The sequence below is a fragment of the Chiloscyllium plagiosum genome, unplaced genomic scaffold (assembly GCF_037043375.1).
Source record: "Chiloscyllium plagiosum isolate Xiang-an unplaced genomic scaffold, Cpla_swu_hap1 HiC_scaffold_28, whole genome shotgun sequence".
NCBI classification, from domain to species: Eukaryota; Metazoa; Chordata; class Chondrichthyes; order Orectolobiformes; family Hemiscylliidae; genus Chiloscyllium; species Chiloscyllium plagiosum.
The window spans coordinates 10,034,098-10,061,671 of record NW_028270166.1 but is presented as its reverse complement, the minus strand read 5'-3'; the positions used below and the strand labels follow the sequence as shown (position 1 = coordinate 10,061,671).

At 42.6% G+C, this 27,574-nt stretch overlaps 1 protein-coding gene across 1 annotated transcript; it reads right to left on the bottom strand.

The window, feature by feature from the left end:
• Positions 1-1,884: 1,884 nt before the first annotated feature.
• Positions 1,885-17,978, bottom strand: LOC122565418 (zinc finger protein 367-like). Its single transcript, XM_043721372.2, has 5 exons — positions 17,663-17,978; positions 12,598-12,748; positions 8,752-8,871; positions 7,297-7,438; positions 1,885-5,740 (listed from the first exon to the last, which is right to left on the bottom strand). The coding sequence occupies exons 1-5, from the start codon at positions 17,906-17,908 to the stop codon at positions 5,515-5,517; spliced, it is 885 nt and encodes a 294-aa protein (XP_043577307.1). The 5' UTR covers positions 17,909-17,978; the 3' UTR covers positions 1,885-5,514.
• Positions 17,979-27,574: the final 9,596 nt, after the last annotated feature.

The window sequence follows — 27,574 nt, the reverse complement described above, 5'->3', positions numbered from 1 at the left end:
TGTGCCGCATCATTCAGTGATTGTAGGTGGTAGAACCTTCATGCATTCACTGGTAAGAACGTGTGCTCTGTTTGAAGAGATGGGAATTGGAGAGACTTGAGAACCACGGGAAAGGCCCTGCTGCTGGAGGTCAGTGCAAGGATGTGGAGGAGACAAAATCAAGCGATTCTTGAAGGACATTGGAAGATGCATCCTGACGTGAGAGCGAAAAGCCAATCTGCTGAAAAATGGCAAGGCATTTGAGATTTGATCCTCAAGGCCCTATGACTGCTGGAAGTATGCTGTAATGTAAAAATGTCATAAAGGCTGTTAGTTAATGGAGAAATTTTTGATTGTATGATGTATTAGCTGCCTTTTAAGTAAGGTGTAAGGTGTTGTTTTATTTTGTTATTATTGCATAAAATTCATCTTGCCATACCACTGTTACTGAGGAATTCACATCAAAGTTATTGAGCTCAATGGGGAATCATAGGCTCTGGATCACCAGGCCAAGAAAAATATCATTCCTATGCCCAGTTTGTCCAGCCCAGTCAGAATTTTCTATGTTTCAATGAGATCCCCCTCATTCTTCTAAACTCTGGGAATACAGGCCCAGTCAATCCAATCTCTTCTCATATGAGAGACCTGCTATCCCAGCTACCAGTCTGGTTAACCTTCATGGCAAGTATTTTTTAGTAAATAGATCAAAACTGTGCAGTTTTCCAGGTGTGGTCTCACCAAGGCACTGTACATTGCAGCATGACTGCTTTGCTCCATACTTAAACTTTCGTGCAATGAAGGCTGACACTCTATTTGCCTTCTTAACTACTCGTAACCAATCATACAAACATTCTGAGATAGCTGCACTCTCGCCTTTTTCATATTCTGGAATTAAACCGCCCCAACACAATTAATGCTGAATCTTCTAGTTTTCAGGATGCACTTCCTCGTGAGCAGTGCTCCTCACTAGGTCTGCTAGAATCACTCTCTTCCTGACAGCGGGAATTGCTACTTGCTGGCCAGAAACCCATTCCAAGGGCAGTTCAAACAGTTCGTGATAGTTATATCATAGTGTCTGGGCCATGTGGCTAGCGTGATTATCAGCTGATTTCAGGCACTGTTTTCTATTTTTATAACTAACAGACAGACTTAACTGCCACATTATCAACTTGTAGCAGTCATCCCGAAATAGAAATTATCTCACCTCCCAAGTTTCTGAGCTAATTTACAGTTAATAAGAACAGGGAGATAATGTCATTCTCCTTCATTAGGTTTCAACCTGTTTTCCTGTTCAGGTTTCCACTGATTTTGTTTTTCCCTTATTCTTCCACCACATGTGAACACTGCTGGCAAGGGTAGCACTTGTAGCCCATCCCTAATACCTTTGAACTATGTAGCTTTCTGGGTTGATTCAGAAAGCATTTGACTCAACCACTTTGCTATGGGTCTGGAGTCACCAGGTAAAGGATGGGGAAAAAAAAGTTGGGAAAATGGGACTCACTCAATATCGTTTTGTGAAAGTCATGCACATGCATGATAGGTCAAATGACCCTTATCCTGTGCTGTAAGATTGCACTTAATGCGATTGGGAGCCAGGTAGGTGATAGTGAAACACAGACACTAAGGCCACTTCTGTAGAAGGGTCACAGGACTCAAAAGGTTAGCTGTTATTCTCTCCAGATGCTGCCGAACCTAAATTTCTTCAGCAATTTCAGCCTTTTTGTTTCAGATCTTCAGCATCGGTTTTACTTTAAGCTGCACAGTTGGGTACCCCAGTGGGAAGAGAGGGGAGCCATCTTGCTTTAGCTCACCAGGAGTCCATTTAGCAATGACATCAATTTACCTGCATCATCACAGGCCTTGAGAAACAATCATCAAAAGAATAAACAAAGCCAGCTGCCTTCATCTAAAAGACCTTTTATTAAATTTATTCTGCCATTTATTAAATAGTTTATATACAGTGCAATTAAACTACAGCCTTGTCAAAATCAATCTTCCTTTTGCTAAATTACATATTTACAAGAGCCAGATCCCACACGCAGCTATACAGCTCAAAAGTGTACAAAGGATAGAATTTGATGCAGAAGATTAATTAATGCTTTCAAAGCTTCTCCCAAACAATGATTTTAAATCTGTCCACTCTGTAGTACATTTGTACGCCTTCAATGTATACTTTCTTTATTCATTAATTTACATGCCCCAGGTTTGACACCACCTCCTAAATCTGTGATTTCTGTTCCATTAGAAAGGCAAGGGTAACAGTAGCACAGAAATAGTTGCAATTTCTCCAAACTACACATCATCCAAACTTGGAATTATATCCCTGTCCTTTTGTCAGCACTGGGTCAAAAGCCTGGACCACTCTCCCCCAGCAAGTACCGTGGGACTACCTTCACCACACAGATTGCCGTGGTTCAAGATAGGCATTAAATGCCAGTTACAACCTCATCCCATGAATCATTTTTAAAAACAGTAGAACCTGCCTGGTGTTAGCTCTTTTGATTTAGAATTAAAAACCATCTTCAAAACCTCACAAAACTATTTTTAAAAATCTCGATTTTAAAAAACTGTACTTGAGCTAGTCTCTTAGTCCTGACCATTTACTTACACCTTAAAGATAAATTTGTATATCATTCTTTGCAACCCCACCTTCTCACCAATGTGTTGTACACAATATTTGAACGGAAACATTAGCAGCACTCAGTCTCACTGAACTGCTGCATCATCTCTCTTTATACCAACACCCCCACCCATTCCCTTATCAAGGACACGAGGATTTTAAAAATCTTCATTTCATTCCCAACTACCCTGTCTCGACAAAGGAAAATCTCCTTTCTTACTCCCCCCCCCCCCCCTTCCATCCACTCTCAAACAACACACAACAGTCAAAATGATATCTTACTAAGTAGTTATCATTAGTCAGACAAAATTTTAACACCAATGTTTGTTCCTCTGGAACCAGTGGAAAGAACCATCCACTTTGTCTTCTGTGTGTGGGATGGGGACAACAATCAGTCAAATCCCAAACCTCAAATGTCCCCTTATACAAGTGGAAGTGGTTAGATATGTAGTGCAAATGTATAACTTAAACAGAGACTGTAGTGAGCAGGGTGAAAACAAAAATTGTCAACAAACCCATCTCTACTCCAAATTTCTCCTGACCTTGTTAAAAAAAAAATAGTGCCATTGCTGTACTGCAAATTAAGAAGTCAGTGATGCACTATGTGAACAAGGTCATGTAAGAACAGTATATCAGGGCATCTCCTCTAGCTCCTCCCTCCCCATCCATTGAACACCTCAGACACCACCCCTCCCAATTCGCCTTCTCCCTTGCTCTTCTTTCTAATTCCTCTCCATCCCCATTTTTCCCTCTCCTGACTCACACCTGCTCTTTCTGCTCCATTCCTTTCTCCCTGATCCAACATTGTTCTAGTTTTCCTCTTTGTCTTCAACTTCCCATCATTACACATTACCTTTTCTGGCTGTTCTCCTCCTCTGTTGCACCATTACCAGTCCCTCCCCATAGCTCCCTATTTCCCAACTCCTGCATCATTATGGGAAACCAGTAATATAGAAATTTTCTTCACTCAATTAAAAAGGTACAAAATAATCCATCAATCAGGTACAAATTTGAGGCATTTGAAGCATTGAAGAAGGAGTTTTGTTTTCTGTTCTAGGAGTTAACTTTAATTCTTCATTGGATTCTCTGTCTTTAAATCTTTATGGGAGAGAAAGTATCAACTCAAGCAGTGAAGTGGAGACTAAGATTGAAAAACTACCAGCATTATTAAATTGGCACAAGTTTTCAATTGGTTTTAATGTAACACCTCAAGATCACCTCTACCTCAATCTTGTGCTGTCTCCTTCCAGTCCTCATACCCTCCTCCAAACCCAAAGCATAGATGATAAGACAGAAATAGCATTTATAGCTATTGCTTGAGAAAGCTAAAACATTATATTATCCCAAGTCCATATTTATATCTGTGGAGCAATAACATGCAACTAGGTAAAGTTACCATAGTCCCAGAGGACAATGGGGCTGCTCTCTCATTAGAGGGACAATTGATGGAGAGTTTAATACAATTGTCACCACACTTCAGGGGAGGAGTGAGGTTGAGAAGGGAGGATCTTCATGATAACCTCAGCTGGTGCAGGAATTTACATGCATTATTGGCATCACTCTGCATCTCAAATCAGCCATCCAACCAACTCAGCTAACCGACCCCCATGTGACGACAAGTTGAATGAAAAAAAAACAGGAAAATTGTTAAGATTAACACGACAGATTTGTAGTTAATTGGAGTGCTGCTAAGTGCTGTAGTTTCTATGTGCATCAGTAGGCGGCAATGCATTCTAACAGGTAACATAAAATCAGATGAGGAACTGGAGTGATCATTGCTCCATCTGCTGGCCTAACTCTACCATTACCCAGCTTGTCTTCACAGGTTCACAACACCACTGAAATAGAAAACATCTACAAATACCCCTTAGGGATCAGACATTCTCCACCTTGGACTCTGAAGGCTTGTGGACACAATGCATCACACAACTCAGGTTGACACTCCAATACAGTATTGGGACTATGACACTGCTGGAGGTGGAGTTTAAAAAACGTTAAAACTGAGGCTCTGACAATTGCTCTGGTCATTATCTTACTGCTTCTTCGAAATTTGCCCATAATATATTAATAATTACACTTCAAAAAGCATCCAGATGACTGTAAAGCTATATAAATCAGTGGCTAGCACTGCTGCCTCACAGTACCAGGGATCCAGGTTCAATTCCACCCTCAGGTGACCGTCTGTAGAGGTCCCACAATTCCCCCCATCTATGCTCGAACTTCCTGTGGATGTTCTGGTTTCCTTCCACAGTCTAAAAATGTGCATGTTGGGTGCATTGGCCATGCTAAACTGCCCACAGAGTCCAGGGATGTGTATTTAAAGTGAAGTAGCCATGTGAGATGCAGAATTACAGGGACAGAGTAGAGGGGGTGGGTCTGGGCGGGATGCTCTTTGGAGGGTCAGTGTGGACTTGATGGGCCAAATGGCCCTCTTCCACACTGTATGGATTCTATGAAATACAAGTTCTTGCCTCAAGCCACAGAAACTCAATAGGTGAGTGCTTCACAATGAAAAAGATTGAGGGGAACAGGTAAACAGATCAATGCTGATACACATACTGTTCCTTTGAAAATGAGTATTTAAAATTGGTTTTAAGAAAAAAAGTGACTGAAACAGTATTTTTAATTACTCAGAAGCAACAGGGCCCCAGTTAAAACACAGCAAATGAGCAACAAGATGAAGATGCAGTTTTGACAAGGATCAAATCAGAATCTTCAGTCTTGCTATACAACAGTCGAGACTAAAACCCAGAAACCTGCGGGAGTTCCTGTCAGTCAGAGAGATTAGTCCACAGGCTGGACTTCCAAGAGACAGCATGCAGTGGACTCACTTGCCATTTCTTGCTCCTCTTCCCCACCCGCACTCTGCCATGTATGAGCAGGTGAGGGGTGGGGTGGGGGAAGTGGAAGGCTGATCAGTACAGCTGATCGGTGGAGAGATTTGCCAGCTGGATAAGTGCCAGTGCTCCGTGCCACCGCTCTCGCTGTTCCTGCAGGTGCTGCCCGGTATAGCATTGTTCCTTCTCTTCCTTCTCCTCGTCTCGATGGCTGTTCATTGGGTTTTTCTGTTCCTGGTCAGATTTCTGGCTGCCTGCCTCTCCCCTTGCTGGGATTGCACGCTGTTCTCGACTCCGCCAGTACCTGAGAAACAGGGTTACACATTTAAAGGTCTCAGACTGGATGAAATAAATGGCAGCAAATCCAAAGTTTGGTTTAATATCAGCACTGCCGCCACAATCACCCCCTAATAGACTAGTTTTCTGTAATTGTAGCCCCCGGTCTATAATGTTCTTCTGCAGAGCAATTGATAGGTTTCCCTGCTAGTACAGTACTGAACTGCAATCCTATAACAGTGCAATTTTGGAGTTATGCAGCACCTTTGATAAGCAAAAACATTGTTTGAAATCTCAAAACTCAAAATTTGCGACCTCAAACTCCAGTATATGGAAGGTAGGGAGACAGTAATGAGTTGGATGATCTGCCATGCGCATATTGAACTGTGGAGTAGACTTGAAGGACTGAACTGTCTACTTCTGCTCCGAATTTCTTCATTTTACTAAGGAAATCACCTGCTGAGGGAAAGGTAGAAAGGGGCAACTTCATCACCTCGAGGGTGGTGCGTGTATGGAATGAGCTGCCAGAATAAGTGGTGAAGGCTGGTACAATTACAGCATTTAAAAAGGCATCATCTGGATGCTATATGAATAGGAAGCATTTAGAGGAATATGGGTCAAGTGCTGGCAAATGGGACTGGATTAGTTTAGGATATCTGGTCAGCATGGACAAGCTGGACTGAAGGGTCTATTTCTGTGCCATACATCTCTATGACTACGACTAAGGAGGCCTGAGCAGATCAGGAATCTCTCCGCTTCAGTCACTTCTCTGGAATGACCCTGCTCATGTTGGGCATGATGTATTGGAGAGAGAGAACTTTAATTCAATCCCAGTGGGGTTGAAGTCTACAGTTTTAAAATAACATCAAAGGCCCCATGTTGTGAATCCAATCAGAAACTAAGCTGGTTATGACAGGAGGAAGAACATTTTCTTTGATAGAAGGGTCTAGAACCAGAAAAAGGGGTAGGCCATTTTGGACTGAGATATGGAGGTATTCCGTCACCCAGAGAGTAATGAGCCTATGGAATTCTCTGCCATAGAAGTCAGTCAAAACCAAAACATTGAAATATTTTATGCAGTTTGAAAGGACCAAATGGCTTTTATGAATTTCTTCATTCAGATTGTAGAGAAGCTCTGGAATTCCTACCCGAGTGTTGAGGCCTAGTCATTGAATAAAATCTTTTCCACCCAGCAAGTTGTTAGAGAATGGAATGCACTTCCTGAAAATGTAGTTGAGGTGTTCAATTGAGGCATCCAAGAGAGCATTGGATGGTTTTGGTAAGAGACTGGCACTAAATACTAGTCAAACTAGATAATAGTTCTTGTGCACAGATAGATTTCCAGATATTAAACATATCAAAGGATATGAGGATAGCACAAAGGGTTAAATGGCCTACTCCTGCTCCCAATCCCTATGTTCTTACAGTATTATGGAAATAGGAGACACCAATTTTTGTTTGGCCGGGGGGGGAGGGGCAATAGGTGCCAACAACACTCACATGAAACACTCAAATCAATGCTCAACAAAACAAACACATTGCCAGTTCAGTTATTGGAGGAAGCAGGAATGTTCAATATCTCACCTTGTTAACCACTCCACCACTGCCTTATCTTCTTCAGCAGTTGTGACCTTGCCCTGTTCTGTTGTGCCATCATGCCTCCTCAGCCGGGCATATGGGTGTTTTGCACAGTGTCGATTGGCATGTGTAAACTTGCTGACACAACCTGGAGAGAATTTACAACATTACTTTATTAAAAAGGGGATACTGAAGCTGTGCCTAATCACTACAGAAAACGAAACAGCACCAAATCGCTCAGACTCGAGACAAATGTGTCAGGTTTATTTGAAATTGGCCTCTCCAGAATAAAATTGTACAAAATTTGATACAAACTGGGAGTTTATTGTTGCCTTCTCACATGGAGCAGATCCAGCCACAATCAACTACATCACAATGAATAAAGATATAATTTACATTTTATGTATCATCATTCCCAACACATCAACATGCTTGACAAGTGTGTTACCAAACAAGGTTGGGCACTGATCCAAATATTAGGCCAGAGACCTAAAAACCTTGATCGGGGATAAGTTTCAAGGAGCCTCTTTATCTCACGCGTCCTCTCTCCTTTTCCAAAGAGGTTTCCCAAGAGGAGAATTCCAGAGTTTGGGGTCCAAGTCAGCTGACATCTCAGCCACTGATGCTGGAGAATTAAAATTCAATGCAAGATCCAGAATCACAGAGTGTACAGAGATTGAAGAGTTGTGGGGCTGGAGGTGGTTAAAGAAATGGAGACAAGAGAGGTGACAGAAGGAATCTTGAAACAAGGACGAAACTGAAGCACAAACAAATCAGATTAGATTTATTGTGTCAAGTATTCTATTAACATTCTCCTGAGTGTAATGGTGGCTCAGCGGTTAGCACTGCTGCCCCTCAGCGCCAGGGACCCAGATTCAATTCCAGCCTTGGGGCTGTGCAAACTCTACACAGACAGACGTTCTCCCCATGACTGTGTGGGTTTTCTCAGAATGATCTGGTTTCCTCCCACAATCCACAGATGTGTAGGTTAGGTGGGCTGGTCATGGTAAATTGCCCATAGTGTCCAGGGATGTGTAGGTCAGGTGGAGTAGCCATGGGAAATGGGATAGGGTAGGAAAGTGCGTGTGGGTGGGATGCAGCTCAGAGTGTTGGCATGGACCTGTTGGGCTGAATGGCCTGTTTCCACACAGTAGGGATTCTATGACTTAACTAGTGGAGGCAGCCTTAAATTTAAAGAGAGAAGGGGAAAGGCAAAAGGAAGGAATAAGACAGCTGATGACTCACCTAATGATGGGACAAAAGAAGTGGAGGAAGGACAAGAAGCACATGGCTCCCTGAACCATGAAGTTTAGCTGGACATTAGCCATAAAGGGCCAGCCCAGGTATAATGTGCTGAGTAGTTGTACAATCCACTAAACCTGCTCAAAAAAATAACAGTCCATTAAACGCTCCCCACCCCTCACAGCGACGCAGCACATCTCACGTCCCAGTCTCACTCACCCAGCTCTGAGCAGATGAATGGTTTCTCTCCAGTGTGCAGACGCTGGTGCGTCTTGAGCTGCCCACTCTGCACGAAGGCTCTGCCACAGCTTGGATAGTCACACACATAAGGTCTCTCACCTAAGCGTCCCACAAACAGGGAAAAGGAGAAAGGAAAAAGTACTGAATGGTGAGATTTTTGCTGTTCTCCAGAACACAAATCTTGCGCGCAGTGGGGGTTGAATTCGCAAATGCTAAGATAATTACAGGTATCTACTTTTATAAAATTTCTTGAAGAGCCAAAAATTTGATGCTTTTTTTTTACTGGACCCCCCGCCCCCCCAAGAGTTGATTCCCTGCAGAACTAGGGCCAATATGTTTGCCCAGTTCAGCTTCTGGTCATAGAATTCACAATGTGTCATGAGGCCCTGTTTTTAAAAAAAGATAAGGTCCTGTTGTCGGGAGCAGATCTATGTTTTCAGTTGGTCCCATTCTAAAAGGAGGCAGGCACCCAGTCTGAATGGTGTAGCAAGGTTACCAAAGCCATCTTGTTGCTAATACCAAGCAATGGTAACCAAAAAAGGACGACAAGTGTTTTAATGCTCTGAAGTGTACACAAAGGCTTAAAGTCCACAGAGTCAGACAGCAAGATGAAGAGGAATGGAACTAACAGAAATCAAGGGTAGAGGCCCTGGCTAAAGTTTCTAAACCGTATGATTCCAGATTCAGTTGGAGATTATCAATTAAGATAAAATGACCTCAGTGCAAATTAAATTTTGCATCAATTGCACTTCAATGATTTTGCGTTAATGAAACACACATCATAGCAGAGCGACCTGTAAGTTTTAAAACAAAAAAAAAAGAGTAGCAGATTAATATTTCAGTTATACAGGTCAGAAGTGAGACGACAATCTAGATAAGCATGAAATGAAAGGTGATCAGGTAGAGGTGGAATGTGGAGTTGAGGTCAGCCATGATTTTATTGAATGGCAAGGGGACGTGAGATAGCTTTGGCAAATAGAATTATAGAGAATCCAAAGGGTTTTTACAAATACATTAAGGACAAAAGGGTAACTAGGGACAGAATAGGGCCCCTCAAAGATCAGCAAGGCGGCCTTTGTGTGGGGCTGCAGAAAATAGGGGAGATACAAAATGAATATTTTGCATCAGTATTTACTGTGGAAAAGGATATGGAAGATATAGACTGTAGGGAAATAGATGGTGACATCTTGCAAGATGTCCAGATTACAGAGGAGGAAGTGCTGGATGTCTTGAAACGGGTAAAGGTGGATAAATCCCCAGGACCTGATCAGGTGTACCCGAGAACTCTGTGGGAAGTTAGAGAAGTGATTGCTGGGCCTCTTGCTGAGATATTTGTATCATCAATAGTCACAGGTGAGGTGCCAGAAGACTGGAGGATGGCAAATGTGGTGCCACTGTTTAAGAAAGGCAGTAAAGACAGGCCAGGGAACTATAGACCGGTGAGCCTGACCTCTGTGGTGGGCAAGTTGTTGGAGGGAATCCTGAGGGACAGGATGTACTTGTATTTGGAAAGGCAAGGACTGATTAGCGATAGTCAACATGGCTTTGTGTGTGGGAAATCATATCTCACAAACTTGATTGAGTTTTTTTGAAGAAGTAACAAAGAGGATTGATGAGGGCAGAGCGGTAGATGTGATCTCTATGGATTTCAGTAAGGCATTCGACAAGGTTCCCCATGGGAGACTGGTTAGCAAGGATAGATCTCATGGAATACAGGGAGAACTAGCCATTTGGATACAGAAATGGCTCAAAGGTAGAAGACAGAGGGTGGTGGTGGAGGGTTGTTTTTCAGACTGGAGGCCTGTGACCAGTGGAGTGTCACAAGGATTGGTGCTGGGTTCTCTACTTTTTGTCATTTACATAAATAATTTGGATGCAAGCATAAGAGGTACAGTTAGTAAGTTTGCAGATGACACCAAAATTGGAGGTGTAGTGGACAGCGAAGAGGGTTACCTCAGATTACAAAAGGATCTTGACCAGATGGGCCAATGGGCTGAGAAGTGGCAGATGGAGTTTAATTCAGATAAATGCGAGGTGCTGCATTTTGGGAAAGCAAATCTTAGCAGGACTTATACACTTTATGGTAGGGTCCTAGGGAGTGTTGCTGAACAAAGAGACCTTGGAGTGCAGGTTCATAGCTCCTTGCAAGTGGAGTTGCAGGTAGATAGGATAGTGAAGAAGGGTTTGGTATACTTTCCTTTATTGGTCAGTGTATTCAACACAGGAGTTGGATGGTCATGTTGCGACTGTACAGGACATTGGTTAGGCCACTATTGGAATATTGTGTGCAATTCTGGTCTCCTTCATATCGGAAAGATGTTGTGAAACTTGAAAGGGTTCAGAAAAGATCTACAAGGATGTTGCCAGGATTGGAGGATCTGAGCTACAGGGAGAGGCTGAACAGGCTGGGGCTATTTTCCCTGGAGCATCGGAGGCTGAGGGGTGACCTGATGGAGGTTTACGAAATTATGAGGGGCATGGATAGGGTAAGTAGGCAAAGTCTTTTCCCTGGGGTCGGGGAGTCCAGAACTAGAGGGCCTAGGTTTAGGGTGAGAGGGAAAAGATATAAAAGAGACCTAAGGGGCAACGTTTTCACACAGAGAGTGGTAGGTGTATGGAATGAGCTGCCAGAAGAAATGGTGGAGGCTGGTACAACTGCAACATTTAAAAGGCATTTGGATGGGTATATGAATAGGAAGGGTTCGGCGGGATATGGGTCGGGTGGTGGCAGGTGGGACTAGATTGGGTTGGGATATCTGGTCGGCATGGACAGGTTGGACCGAAGGGTCTGTTTCCATGCTGTACAGCTCTATGACTCTATATGAGGGACAGAGTGGCCTACTCCAGCACCCGGTTCGTAAGCAATGGCATCTGATTTTCCAATTCTTTGTCAAAGCTGCAACTCCTCAATCCTGGAACTGTTATTTCAACAATGTTTTAAAAACAGAGATCCCAAGCAGGAGTCTGGAAAAATTGATAAACAAAATGAAAATAGAAAGAGGAAAGCTGAGGAAAGATGTAAAATTAGTGTTGGGTGATACCAGACTAGAAATCTGGAAATTCACAAACATGAAAACATTATTAAAAAGTCATGTGGGTGAACCACTTTGATGATATTATCTAGTAATGTTCTGGCAGTGATGCCAGTTGGAACTAGGGAACAGATGATTCGTGAAAACTTGGCTGGGTATTTGGATATTGGAAATAACTAATCCATGGAGCTGGTTGTACTTGAATCCGAATAAAACCCTGAAGTAGGATGTTATCTGCCTGGATTCTGTCTAAGCAACACTTAACTTATGAAACAAAAACAGAAATTGTTGGAGAAACTCAGCAGGTCTGGCAGCAAATTTGGACAAAAAGCAAAGTCAATGTTTCAGGTCCAGTGACTCTTCTTTCAGTTCTGAAGAAGGGTTACTGGACCCAAAACATTAATTCTGCTTTCTCTCCACAGATGCTGTCAGACTTGCTGAGTTAGTTCAACAGTTTATTTTTTTTTGTTTCAGGTAGTCAGCATTCAGTTCTTTGTTTCATTTTAGCATCTGGCATTTAACATTTGATACATAGCTCCTTATCAAGTAGCCTGGAGCACAAACAGAATTAATTTTAGATTTCAGAAGCAAGACAGAATTGAAAGGGTTAAGGGTTTAACTCAACTGAGACCCCGAAATGGAATGAGCTCGAGTAGCAGGCGCTGTGAGGAGAATGGAGATGCAGAGTCAGTGAGGAGATGGGTATGAAAGGAAAAGATAATGATGATCAATGTAGTGAAACATGCATAGACAGGATCAATGAGATGCTGATGCTGTCCCCATATCTGCATACCAGTGTGTGTCCTTTTGTGCGCTTGCAGAGATTTCTCTCTTGGGAAAACTCGATTGCAGATATGACAGCGGATCCGGCTGGTGGACAAGGTGCCCTCGGTGATCAAATCTCGAACTATTTCTGCTCTCGGTCGGCCACGCCTCATCCCATCCTGCAACACATAACCCAAGGATGTTACTGATGTACGTCTGCATTCCAGAGTTAGATTCCACATCCACTTCCCCAGTCACAGTAAGAAAGGGTGGGGCAGTTCACACATTACACTAAAGAACCAAGTCAGAATAATTGAAATACATAATTCAAATAATGGACAGGATTAAATGTTCCTAACTACCATTCAAATACCTCTGCCTTAAATGGAAAGAATGTTCAGTGAGGGTTCAGAATGTCTTTGTAGCAGTGACCTAGGGAACAACTACTGGAGGGCTGTTTCCACTACTGTAACGGGCTTTTCTTTGTGATAGATTTCTACCACAACCAAACTCACGTGAAATGGAAAGTTTTGTTTGGTGTCCTCCTCCATCATACAATAAAGAATGTCCTTTCACTGAGGTTTCAGGAGCCTCTGCTTGGCTGTGGTCATCACTGGCAAGGCTAGCATTAATTGCTCATCCATAATTGGCCTTGCACCGAGTATTTTGTTTGGCTATTTCAGAAGGCAGTGAAGAAAAGTCAAACACATTGCTGTGGGCCTTGAGCCACATGTGGGCCAGACAAGGTATGAACGTAGGCTTCCTTCCCAAAAAAGGGACATCAGTAAACTAGGTGGGACCTTACAATTGCTGGTTTGAAGGTCACCATTATTGACAAGAGCTTCCAATTCCACATTTATGAACTGAATTTAAATTGTACCAGCTACCACAGTGGGATTTGAACCCATGGCCGTAGATCATTCACTGAACTCCTGGATAACGAGCCTAATAGCATGACCTCCATTAGTCAGTCCCAGTCTACAAGAATGTAAAGGTGGTATTTTTGTAACGGACAAAGAAGTTATCCTTACACAGTGAAATGTTCACGTTGGAAATCAGGAGTATCTCCCCCCCTCCACCCCCCCAAGTGACCCCCTTGAATGGTTGACCAGCAGTGGATCATCAGGAGCACTCCAGAACATTGCACGAGCTTCCTGTACAATTTTAGGTGGATTTCATCCCGAGTTCTGGCCAACATGCCAAAATTAATTATTATTATTTTTTGCATGCATTTCTGCTGATCCTAACTTGTCTGCTACATTCATTGAGGAGAAAGTGAGGGCTGCAGATGCTGGAGATCAGAGCTGAAAATGTGTTGCTGGAAAAGCGCAGCAGGTCAGGCAGCATCCAAGGAACAGGAGAATCAACGTTTCGGGCATAAGCCCTTCTTCAGGAAAGTCCATTCCTGAAGAAGGGCTTATGCCCGAAACGTCGATTCTCCTGTTCCTTGGATGCTGCCTGACCTGCTGCGCTTTTCCAGCAACACATTTTCAGCTGCTACATTCATTGCACAAGAATATGGATAAAGTTGTCCCGTAGGTCCCTTTTAAATATTTTCTCTCTCACACTAAACCTATGCCCTCTCGTTTGAAGGAATGTTTCAAAAACTCAATAAGAGTAGGCATAAAGATTCTAGATTATTGATAAACTCTGCTTCACTAATTTTTTTTAGCAAAGAAAAGCCATGATTGAATCTTAGTTACCCTGTTAAGTGGCAATTTAGCTAGAAATGCTGAGCAGTTTAAACAGTGACCTACTATCACTTTCCAGGGCAACTAGGGAAGGGCAGTGATACCCAAATCCAGAGTCATTTCGACATATATAGAGGCTGTTTGATTCATCAAGTCCACGCTGGCTCTCTGCAGAGCAGTCCAAGCAGACTCAATCCCCCACACTCTATACCAGTAGGCTAGTAAATTGATTTCACTCAAGTGTCTGTGCAATTTCCTTTTGAAAATCATTCACAGCCTTTGCAACCTTTGAGGCATCAAGTTATAGACAAGTGACACTGGTTGCTTAAGAAAGAAATCTCATCTCCCTTGATCTCTGGTCCGTGACTTCAAAATCTTGGTCATTTTTATACTTTTTTCTGAACTACACTTCAAAAGTGTTTGATTAGCTCTGCAGCTTTCAGAATGCTACATTAATGCAAGATTTTGATTAGATTCCCTACAGTATGGAAACAGGCCCTTCGGCCCAACAAATCCACACTGACCCTCCAAACAGTAACCCACCCAGATCTATTCCCTTACCTCTGACTAATGAACCTAACAATATGGGCAATTTAGCATGGCCACGTCACCTAACCCACACATCTTTGGATTGTGGGAGGAAACCGGAGCACCAGGAGAAAACCCATGTAAACACAGGGTGCAAACTCCACACAGACAGTTGCCAGAGGCTGGAATCGAACCCGGATCCCTGGCGCTGTGAGGCAGCAGTGCTAACCACTGAGCCACCGTGCCCCTTTGACTGCACTAGAGGCAGAAAGCAGAGAAAAATGAGGAGAGATTTGGAAAGGTATTAAGTAGTGGGTAATAGCTTTGAAGGCTGGAGAGATTTTCTACACACGCAACCCGTACTTTCCCATGCTCCCAACCACACATGCATGCATATATACTAGGAGTAGGCCATTCAGCCCTGCACTAGCTTTCAATAAAATCGTCAGTGGAATTCACGACTACAAAACGCAGTAGATAATGGGTACTGAGTAAGTTTCAGGAAAAGATAGATTTTTAATTAGTAGGCAAACAGGAAAGTGGAGTTGAGGCCAAGATGAGATCAGCCATGATTATAGTGAATGGCAGAGCAGACTCAAGGGGCTGAATTGCCTACAACCATTCCAAGTTCTTATGTCTGACTTGATATCCTTGTTTAGTTCAGAGTGGTGATGGAAAAGCATAGCAGGCCAGGCAGCATTTTAAGAGCTACAGGGCAGAGAAGATGACCTGGGGGTTGCAGTGGGAAACTCACTGAGATTCTTGTGGAGAGAGGAGGAAAACTTCTTCAAGGTAGGCAATCTTGCAAGAGGATTCAGAGTAAGGTTAAAATCAACTAGACAAAAGTGAGGACTGCAGATGCTGGAGATCAGAGTGGTGCTGGAAAAGTACAGCAGGTCAGGCAGCACTGATACCCTTGTTCCCAATTCAGACATGTAATGGCGCATTTCTGGAGCAGATCGGCCATGAACCCAGGCCTTGTGGCTCAATTGGAGACATTAACACTGCGCCACAAAAACGCAATCTGTTTGCCCCCAACAACCTTTCACCCCCTTGCTTATCAAGAATCCATCTACTTCAAAAAAAAAATTCAGGCGCACAGTTCTGGCCTCCCTGCTAGAGTCAGTCGTGAAACTTGACAATGTTCAGAAAAGATTTACAAGGATAGTGCCAGGCTTGGAGGATTTGAGGCTGAATAGGCTGAGGGTGTTTTCACTGGAATGTCAGAGGCTGATGGGTGATGTTATTGAGGTTTATAAAATCATGAGGGGCATGGATAGGGTGCACAGACAAGGTCTTTTCCATGCGGTGGGGGAGGAGGGGGTGTTAGATGGCATAGATTAAAGATTTAGATTAGATCCCCTACAATGTGGAAACAGGCCCTTCGGCCCAACCAGTCCACACCAACCCTCCGAAGATTAACCTCCCCAGACCCATTTACCTCTGACTAATGCACCTAACACTAGGGGCAATTTAGCACAGCCAATTCACCTGCACATCTTTGGACTGTGGGAGGAAACCGGAGCACCCGAAGGAAACCCACGCAGACACGGGGAGAATGTGCAAACTCCACACAGACAGTTGCCCGAGGCCTGAATCGAACCTGGGTCCCTGGAGCTGTGAGGCAGCAGTGCTAACCACTGAACCACTGTGCTACCCCAAAGGGACCTGAGGGACAATATTTTCATGCAGGGGTGGTCTGTGATTGGAATGAGCTGCCAGAAGAAGCAGTGGAGGTTGGTATAATTACAACATTTACAAGGCATCTGGATGGGTATATGAATAGGAAGGGTTTAGAGGGACATGGGCCTAATTCTGGTAAATGGGACTAGATTATTTTAGGATATCTAGTCAGCATGAACTGAGTTGGACCGATGGGTCTATTTCCCTTTTGTAAACCTGTGACACTGCTTCCACCAACTTTTGATGAATGGATTTCTGAAGACAGAAAGAGGGTTTCAAAAGCTGACAATGTACAGACTGCAATCAGTGAAGATTAGATCGCTGCAAATGAAATAAACTGAGAATTGCACATAAAAAGGGTGAGGATTAATTTAAACTCTCCTTGCAAGAATCCCCTAGGAATCCCTCCAGTTTGAATTGACGCTCCCACCGACAGTAGCCAATAACAAGCGGGGGGCGTGGCCACCCGTGTCCCGTCTCCATGGAGATGGAACCTTGGCGCCTGTTACATTTTTGGCGCGTTCCACATTTGCAATTTCAGGCTATTCAAAAGAAATTAGAAACGCAGCACTAATCTTAAACGATATTAGTTCATTAGGAAGGCACTCCCGGCTTAAAATTTAACTATACAAGTTCACCATCATAGAGAAAGGGCAAACATTGCAAGCGATCATTTTCAAATTGAGAAAGTAAGTGTTGCGTACAGCAATCAGAGAAGAGGAAAAGAAGTGATAAATCTGGAAATTGAATCGTTAGATCAGTTATATTTGTCAATAAGGTTATTTTCAATATTCTGAAATCCACACTAGTCGTTGGTGGGCGGGGTGGAAATGAACAGCAAGTAGATTTCAGTAAATCTGTTGCCCACAGGCTATAAATTAAAAGTCTCTAAGGAAAGTCATATCTGTCCCGAAATATAAACTGTTCCTCCAAACATGTCGCTAGATCTACTGGACTTCCCCCGGCATTGTTCCTATTACAAATTAAATATAATCTGCAAAGACTTGGTACGACTGTACTTTACTGCTGACAAGTGCAAGTTTACTGTATGTACAATCTCACTCTCTTTTCCCTTCTGTTGTGTTAGATATTCTCTGCATAGGAACGAGATGACAGCGCCTTAGCTGTGCAGCACATTTCCACGAAGATCTGTTTATGCGACAGGAATAAGACAACCCAAGCCCCCTTTACCTTGTAGGCGGCGATATCAGGACTCTGCCTGGGCGAAGCGGACCCTGTCGATCCAATGCTGGGGGTCGGACTCAGACTCATACTGTTGGAGTTTTCCGGCCATTTGTAGGGAAAAACCATTGAGAAATCCCCCAAATTTAATTCCTCGGTGCCACACTTGGATTGAAACGGTGTGGCTTTAATGACAGAGACAACCATCCGCTTGGGCGAATTGCAACTCGCACTCCCGGACATAATGATATACATTGAATTCTTCTTCTCTTTCCAAGGAAAAGATGGAAAATCCAAGTCCTTCTAAGTGCTTTTGCCTCTGACTCCTTTCCCGCGTAATTTTGCCTGCTGGGAAATCTTACGAACCAATCAGATTAGACATGCAAGGGAACCCCCGCGTTTTCCACCCAATCAGCTGGTGGGTTGTTGTGTGTCTAAGCCGGTATTTAAACTGGGTTTAAAGCTAAAGCCGTTTAGTGCAAAAAAAACATGAAAGTGAGTCAGACTCTGAGATCATTGCGGAGCCATTACATCAGTCTGAGTGTGCTCCGTCTTAGTAATAAGTAAAATATGCTCTTAAACAGTAATCCGCTTTACAGTAAATTTATTCAGTCATGTCCAACAATCTCAGTAGTTTTGCACTGGAGATTTTCTCTTTAAAGGGGCAATGTCTTATAGTCATAGAGTCATAGTCTTGTTGCAAATATAACTTGTGCCTTGGTAGTGTTCCACCTGCTGCAGAGGTAATAGTCACTCTGAAGGGGAGCGGTTAAGGGGGGGAAATATGTATAATTAACATCTGCACCCATTAAAAGATTCAATTTCACTATTCTAGAAGAAGTGTAGGGGAGTTCTACTCGTGTCCCGAGCTAGTTTTAAATCTCTCAACCGACATCAAAAAGATTGTGCTGAAGAAACTGCGTAGATCCAGCAGCATGTGTTGAGAGAGTGAAAAGAGAGTTTACCTTGAACTCGAGTTACGTTGAACTTGAAATGTTAACTCAATTTCGCGCTCCATAGCTGCTGCCAGACCAGCTGAGTTTCTCCAACATTTTCGGCTTTTATTTCAGATCTCCAGTATCTGCAATATTTAGATTTTATTACATTAAACTGATTACCTGGTCATTATCATGTTACTGTTTTTGAGGTCTTGCTGTATACAAGTTAAATGCTGCGTCTCCTATATTTCACGCAGAGGGCGGTGCGTATATGGAATGAGCTGCCAGAGGACGTGGTGCAGGCTGGTATAATTACAACATTTAAAAGGCATCTGGATGAAAATATGAATAGGAAGAGTTTAGAGGAATGTGGGCCAAATGCTGGCAAGTGGGACTAGATTATGTTCGGATATCTACGAGGTAAAAACAATGACTGCAGATGCTGGAAACCAGATTCTGGATTTAGTGGTGCTGGAAGAGCACAGCAGTTCAAGCAGCATCCAAGGAGCAGAAAGGCAGTTTCCTCATTTCCCCTTCCCCCACCTCACCCTAGTTCCAAACTCCCAGCTCAGCACTGTCCCCATGACTTGTCCAGACTTGTCCTACCTGCCTATCTCTTTTTGCACCTATCCACTCCACCCTCTCCTCCCTGACCTATCACCTTCATCCCCTCCCCCACTGTACTCTATGCTACTTTCTCCCCACCCCCACCCTCCTCTAGCTTATCTCTCCACGCTTCAGGCTCACTGCCTTCATTCCTGATGAAGGGCTTTTGCCCAAAACGTCGATTTCGCTGCTCCTTGGATGCTGCCTGAACTGCTGTGCTCTTCCAGCACCACTAATCCAGAATATGTTTGGATATCTGGTCGGCATGGACGAGTTGGACCGAAAGGTCAGTTTCCTTGCTGTACAATTTTATTATTGCTATTCAGAGATACATAATCTGCTAGGATGGTCCTTGAGATGACGGATGTTAATGAAAGTGCTTTGTAAGTGCACTCCCCACCCCCCTTATTTCTTTTATGTGGATCCTGAGTCCACCACTTTGTACTTGGAGGCTACGGCTACTCTGACTAATAGACTGCCAACTTGTTTCATGGCCTGATCCTCTCCAGATGCCCATTCTCTATGTGTGAATGTAATGGAAAGAAATGTGTGGTTTGACCTTTGTGTCTCAAACAGCAGATCCTTGGGCAGCATCCACAGAAGTGCACTTCCTGATATGGATCTTGATTAGAAATCAAGTGGGCAGTGCAGGGGGTCATGGTCTGACTGCCCGTTTCTGTTCCTCTGAGCTGGAGTTTGATGATCAGAATTGAATTTCAATTTAAAGTGCTAACTTTTCCTTTGGAGTTTTTGTGTTTACTTTTCTTCCAGTCCACTTCAAGGCACATGTATTAAGTAGTGAAAGCATCAGATTAATTGAAAATAAAAGAGATAGAAATCTGTTTGCCTTAGCCATGATTTCTTTGAGTGAAGTTTTCATTCCAATTTATCGGTAATGGTGTTTTAAGAAAGGACAGCATTTTTAAATTCATTCATTGAATATGGGCATTGCTAGCTTGGCCAAGATTTATTGTCCATCTCAGTTATTCTTGAAAAGGTGGCAGTTCCAAGATTTTGATCCAGTGACAATGAAGGAATGTTCATATTATTCCAAGTTAGGTTTGGAGGGGAATTTGTAGGTGTTGATGTTGTTATGTATCTGCTGCCCTTATCCTTCTAGATGGAAGTGGTTGTGGGTTTGGAAGGTGCTGTCTCATGAACCTTAGCGTATATCTGTAGCACAGCTCACCTCCACCTTCTCAGGGCAACTAGGGATAGACAATAAATGCTGGGTAGACAGTGACTCCCATGTCCCATGAATGAACAACATTTACTGGGTGTGTCAGTGATGGAGAGGTTGAATGTTCATAGGTGTGATGTCAGTCAAGTAGGCTACTTTGTTCTAGATGGTGTCAAGCTTCTTGACTGTTATTGGAGCTGCACCCATCCAAGCAAGTGGAGAATATTCTATTACACTCCTCAATTGTGCCTTATCAATAGTGGAAAGGCTTTAGAGAGTCAGCAAGTAAACTAGTTGTCACAGGATTCCTAGCCTTTGACCTGTTCTTGTAGCTCCAGTACTTAGTCCAGTTCAGTTTCTGGTCAGTGGCTACCCCCAGGATGGTGATAATGGGGAATCAGTAATGGTAATGTCATGGGGCAATGGTTAGGTTTTCTCCTTTTGGGAGACAGTCATTGTCTGCCAGTTGTATGGTGGGAATGTTACTTGCTTCTTATCAGCCCAAACCTGGATATTGCCTAAGTCTTGTTGCATTTGGATATTGACTACCTGAGGAGTCATGAACGGTGCTGAATACTGTGTTATCATCAGCAAACTTCTCCACTTCTGACTATATGATGAAAGGAAGATCACTGATGAAGAAGCTGAAGATGGACCCTATCCTGAGGAACTCCTGCAGACATGTCCTGGACCTAAGATGATTCACCTGTAACAACCCATAACCATCTTCCTATTGGCCAGGTATGACTCCAACCAGTGGAGAGTTTGCCCCAAATCCATTGACTCCCATCTTGCCAGGATTCCTTGATGCCATACTCGGTCAAATGTAGTTTTCATGTCAAGAGCAGCCACTTTACTAGATCTCTGGAAGTCCTTGTATAATATTTGATTTAATACTGGTTAATATCAGCTAACAACATCTGCAGTATTTTCATTTATCCATCATAACCTCCAAAATCTTATATTCAATGCTTTGACTAATGAGGGCAACTATCCAATATGCCTTCTTAATCATCTTATTAATCTGTCCTGTTGCCTTCTGGAATCTGTGGATATGCACACCATGGTGTCTCTGACCTTCTGAATGGCTTGCTGTCTTACCATTCATTATGTAGTCCGTTGCTTTTTAGTCTTCCAAAAATGCATCTCCTCACATTTATCAAGATTAAATTCTATTTGCCATTGTTCTGATCGTCAAAAGCTTTCCTGCTGGCTATTTACCAGGTGTGTCAGAACATGTCTGAACAGTTTGATTTACAATATCAATGTTAAAAATCACACAACACCAGGTTATAATCCAACTGGTCTATTGGGAGGTACAAGCTTTTGGAACACTGCTCCTTCAACTGGTAGCTAGCTGAGCAGGATTATAGTGTCATACAACTGATGCAATATGTTGAACAAACTTAAATTGATGGTAAGTCTTTCATCTTTTAGAATGGTTGCAGGTTTTGATTCATTAAATCCCAGAACTTCTTTCAAGTCACATTCTTGAGATAACTTAAGGTTTTATAAAAAAGGTGACATCTCAGCTCAGACAAGCATTAAAGGTGTTCCAATCTTGAGTCAGACTGGTTCTATTTCCAAAGTAGAAATTTATAAAATGTCACATGGATTGAGTGCCTACAGTTTGTGTGCTTTTTGAACAAAATGGAATGTATCTGCAAATGCAAATTCACCCCATAGACTTATATGTATGTATGCATGCGTGTGGGGGAGAGACAGAATGAAAGAGGGAGTGTGTGTGTGTACATGCATGCATGCGTGCTTGATAGAGTGTGTGTGTGTGAATGTGATGGAGCATATGCCTGTGAGAGGGTGCGTGCGTAAGTGTGATTGTGGCGGGGGGGAGGGATTTGTGTGTGTGTGTGTGTGTGTGCACCTGATAGAGTGTGTATGTGTGTAGTCACCTGTAATGTAACATGAATCTGAGATTCCAGTTGAGGCCATCCTCATGGAATAACCTTAAGTTTCTCAGGAAAGTGACTTGAAAGAAGTTCTGGGATTTACATGTTAATGAATCAAAATCTGCAACCCCATTCTAAAAAATTAAAGACTTAACAGCAATCTAGGTTTGTTCAATATATCACATCAGTTTCTGAGACTATGATCTTTTACTGTAAATTCTGTGTCCTATGATCCTGCCCCAGTAGCTACGTGATGAAGGAGCAGCGTTCCAAAAGCTTGTGCTTTCAAATATGTAAACCTGTTGGACAGTAACCTGGTGTCGTGTGATTTTTAAGTTTGCTCACCTCAGTCCAACACTGGCGCCTCCACAACATAAAATATCTATAGGTGAGATGTCTCCCCAGTTCCTCTTCAAATATTCGGCCTCATGTGATGCAGTGCGAGTGTCCCTACCTTTGGATCAGAAGGCCTAGGTTGATAGTCACCCTTGCTCCCGGGGAATGGCATAACATACCTGAACATAAAAAATATCTGTAAGAGGTAGAAACTATTCCTGTGGAAATTTTGCTTTTTCATGAAGTTCCATTAAAATGTGTCCTTTTGTGAAAGGAAGGAGGGGGCACTTATTCCATTTAAGTACTTGATTTAAACATAGAATCATAGAATTCCTACAGTGTGCAAGCCGGCCATTCAGCCCATCAAGTCCACACCAAGACTCCAAACAGCATCCCAACCCTGACCCCAACCCATCCTTGTAACCCTGCAATTCCTATGGCACATCAACCTAGCCAGAACATCCCCTGGACACTTAAGCATGACCAATTTAGCAATGGCCAATCCAACTAACCTGCACATCTTTGGACTGTGGGAGGAAACCGGAGCTCCCAAAGGAAACCCACACAGACACCGGGAGAATGTGCAAACTCCACACAGTCACCCGAGGATGGAATCAAGCTCGGGGTGCCTGCTGCTGTGAGGCAGCAGTGCTAACCACTATGCTGCCGCATGTCCATATAAATTGAATATAAAACCAGTAGAAATCAACCCCTTGGCTACAATTCTCTAATTTCAATTCATTAATAGTATTCCTTTAAGAAAGGTGATATATTGAGAGATCATGTTGTACATATTCTCTAATCAACCTGTTCATATATATTTTGAAACAACTCTGGAGCAGCTGTGACTTGAAAAACATTCTGGAGTCCTGTGAGCAGTTCTGGTTGCTCTACTATACGAAGGATATTGTTAAACTGAAGAGGGCTCAGAAAAGATTTACCAGGATGTTGCCGGGAAAGGAGGGTTTGAGATATAAAAATAGACCAGAAAGGCTGAGACTTTTTTCACTAGAAATAAAATCATGAGGAGCATGGGTAAGGTGAATGACAAGGGTCTTTTCCATAGGTTGGGGGAGTTCAAAACTAGGGGCAGGAGTATATTTGTTTTAAGGTGAGAGAAGAAAGATTTACTAGTGACGTAATGGGCAACCTTTTTACAAAGTTCGTGTGTGGAGTGAACTGCCAGAAAAAGTGGTGGATGCAGGTACAGTAACAATGTCTAAAAGACATTTGGATAAGTCCATGAATAGGAAAGGTTTGGAGAGATATGGGCAAAGCGCAGAGAGGTGGGATGAGTTTAGTTTGGAAACATTGGCAGTGTGGACTGATTGGACTAAAGGGTCAGTCTCCATGCTGTATGACTCTATTACTGCACCCTAAGAATCCTTGGGGCAACACGTTGAGATATTTTAAATAAGTTGTTCAAAGTTGATATGAGACATGCTTTCTGGTCCAGAGGAAGGGAAAATACCACTGCACAAAGAACCCCACTGGGGGAACACGTTTATTTTTCAACCTATTTTCTAATCAACATGTGCAAGACGTTATGACACACCTCTGGAGCAAGTTGGACTTGAACCAGGCCTACTGCCATAAAGGTAAGGACACTACCACTATGCAAGAGCCCCAGGGAGGGAAAACCTTTTCGTAATTTAATCTACTTTTCTAATCAACCTGTGCAGAATGTTATGTCAGCTCCCACAACTACCCTTATGTTGTGGGATTTGAACATGGGCCTCCTGGTTCTGGAGTTAGGACACTACCACCAAAAGACCCCATTAGGGGAAATTTTATGTAATTCACAAGAACACCTGTCAGTTGTTAATATAAAAAGGCAGTAATCAGGATTCCCGACACATTTCCTTTTGCTTTCCCAGGTAAACTGAAGCATTGTAGTTCCACACCATTTACTCTATTGTTATATGTGTCCCCCTTAGTTAGGAATAATCATACTCTAGAATAAAAAAGCTGGAGCTTCATGGAGGATTTCTGGCTGCTGGACTGAAACCGATACTTTGTTTATTAGACACATGTACAGTGTGACTGTGAACATTTCACTCTGGGATATACATTTATCTAATAATCCATTTCTACTTTACAAAAAAAGATCTAGTGGATCTAAGGCATTTTTCAATAAGAAAATAATTATGTTGTAAAGAATAGTTAATATGGTATATTTAACTAATAAAATATACAACAGATAGATTGTATCTCAGAGCTATGCTGAGGTGACTCACCAGTTTAAATCTGGAATTTAACAGCAATTTACTCAATGCTCTAAAGTGTTCTCTCGTGATTATAGCAACTTCCACCTACTTCTACAGCTTGTTTCTTTTGAATCTGCACCAAGTTTAACTAATCAAGCACACGCACAAAACTACCCTATTGGTGCAATTATATAGATTTTTAAAATCAACCCATTCAGACATGCTATAACACACTTCCAGGGCAGATGGGACTTGAATCCAATGCAATTTCAAACCAGAGGCAGTGGCTATATAGGTCAGACTGGGTAAAAATGGCAGATTTCCTCTCTTAAAGGGCATTAGTGAACTAGACAGGTTTTTCACAACAATCACAGGTAGACAGGGCAGTGAAGAGGCTTTTGGTACACTGGCCTTCATCAGACAGGACTGAGTAAAGAAGTTGAGAAGTTATTTTGCAAGGACATGGATAGGGTGAATGCCCTCAGTTTTTTTCCCAGGGTTGGGGACTAGAGGACATCAGTTTAAAGTTCGAGGGGAAAGAACAAAAGGGAATCTGCGAGGCAACCTTTTCTCACAGAGGGTGGTATGCATATGGACTGAGCTGCCAGTGGAAGTGATTGAGGCGGGTACATTAATAACATTTAAAAAGGCATTTGGACAAATACATGGATAGGAAAGGATTAGAAGGATATAAGCCAAGCGCAGGGAAATGGGGATAGTATGGACAGACATTTTGGTTAGCATTGATTAGTTTAGGTCAAAGGGTCTGTCTCTGTACTGTAGGACTCTAGGTGATATATGATTTCCATTAGACTAGCTCTTTGTCCCAGGTTTTTATTGAATTCAAAGTTCCCCATATGGTGACATTTGAACCAATGTCCTCAGACCAGAAGCCTGGGGAGTCTGGATTACTAGCCCAGCACTTTATCACTACCTCATTGCCTCCTGCTATTTTAAATCAGCCTGTGGCAAGTTTCCTTTGAACCTGGACTTTCTGGTTCAGAGGCAGTGGCATTACCACCTGTGTTGCCTCTAACCTTTGCAGCTGCTGCACAGACCTCATGACAGCAACCTCTGGAACCAGAAGCCAGTAGGTGTGCACAGACCACCTGAGCAGCTTAGAATAAACAGGACATAAGAACTAGGAGCAGGATTAGGCAATTCACCCCCTCAAGCCTGTTCCTCCATTCAATATGAATAAAGCTGATCTCATTTTGGCCTCAACTTCACTTTCCTGCCTTCCTTCCACAACTCCTCATACCAGTACTAATTAAAAATCTCTCTCTGAATTCTACAGATTAATGATCCTTTAGGTGAAGTCATTTTCTCTCATTGGTTTTAAATCTGCTACCCCTTATCCTAAAACATGACCTCTCATTCTAAGTTGTCCCACAAAAGGAAACAGCCTTTCTGTTAGTACTTTGTCAATCCCCTTTTGCATCTTATAAAAGATCTCTCTAAATCCAGACAGTAATAGGCTCTTGACAGTAGCAATCAACTTTCCTAATGTACTGCCTTAACCAATATACCATTGCAAAACCAGATTACCTTCAAAAGTGGTTCAGCAGTTAGCACTGCTGCCTCATAGCACCAGAGATTCAGGTTCAATTCCATACTGTCTATGTGGAGATTGCCCATTTCCCCTGTGGGCTTGTTCCCACAATCCAAAGGCTGCAGTCTACGTGGGTAAGCCATGAGAAATACAAGGTATTGGAGGGTTTGTTGTGTGGGATGCTCTTCAGAAGGTTGATGTGGACTTGAGTGGCCTGCCCCCACATTGTGAGGATTCAATTTTTCTATGAAAAAGGCGATGGATAGAGAATCAGTACCTGGAGAATTAACCTTAAATTACACGTCGGCCCCCTGTGCTGGATTGTGGAGATACAGCACTAAGTCAGATCTGCCAACAATTTATAAAATAGCACATACAACATTGATAAATGTCCAGAATATTTTGCATAGGTGTAATCCAGAAAGGATACTAAGCCAATCATAGATAAATGTTTAACCAAAGAAAACTGAGAACCATGAAAGTGGAGGGGAATTTGAAAGGCAAGATTTAGGAAGGTTAGTTCTGGGGTTGGGTCGGGGCAACTTAAAGCATTCCTCAATGTTGGGGATGGCTTTGGACTAGGGTAGCTTAACAATACGGTCTTTTACTTCTGCCAGTTATTGATTTTTATGGCTTGCCATTACTGCATTGCTGAACATTGTTGGCTTAAAAAGAAAAGCTCCCAAACTGGCAGCGTATATTTCATCTGTGGCTGAATTTAAATCTGTGTTTTTGTATGTTGCTTATCTATGTATTCAGGAAGATATTCTGTGCACTATTGCATTCGTCAGGGTTGTGATAATGATGCCATTTTTAGTTTAATAAATGCTGGGCTTTAAACATTGACATTTTGATAATGACAATTTCTTTTACTTTAATTTGGCAAGTTCTGTGAAATGGAGTAAAACTTACTACTTTAGCATCTAAAATCAGAATGTTCTCACAGTCTTTGGTCAGTTACTTCAGTTCACTCTCTTGCAATAATAAACTGACATGCCTACCTGAATTTCTCATTTCTACAGCAGCTGTTCCACTGATTTATTTAATTATGCTCAATTCTAGTCATCTTTGTGCAGCAAGACACTAAGAGGCTCTTACATTTACAATTAGGAATGTATACTTTTGTCAGTGTGGATTTAATTTAGAATCAGATCCGAACAATTGATTGTATTTTAATGTTACACGCCAAGTGATC

Bases quoted from the DNA above. Each gene is read 5' to 3' on its own strand.
- LOC122565418 (XM_043721372.2), bottom strand. From the start codon at position 17,908: ATGTATATCATTATGTCCGGGAGTGCGAGTTGCAATTCGCCCAAGCGG. The intron at 8,872-12,597 runs GTATGCAGATAT...TGGGACGCTTAG, and splicing joins GCACAAAAGGACACACACTG to GTGAGAGACCTTATGTGTGT. The intron at 7,439-8,751 runs GTGAGTGAGACT...AATTCTCTCCAG, and splicing joins ATTCATCTGCTCAGAGCTGG to GTTGTGTCAGCAAGTTTACA.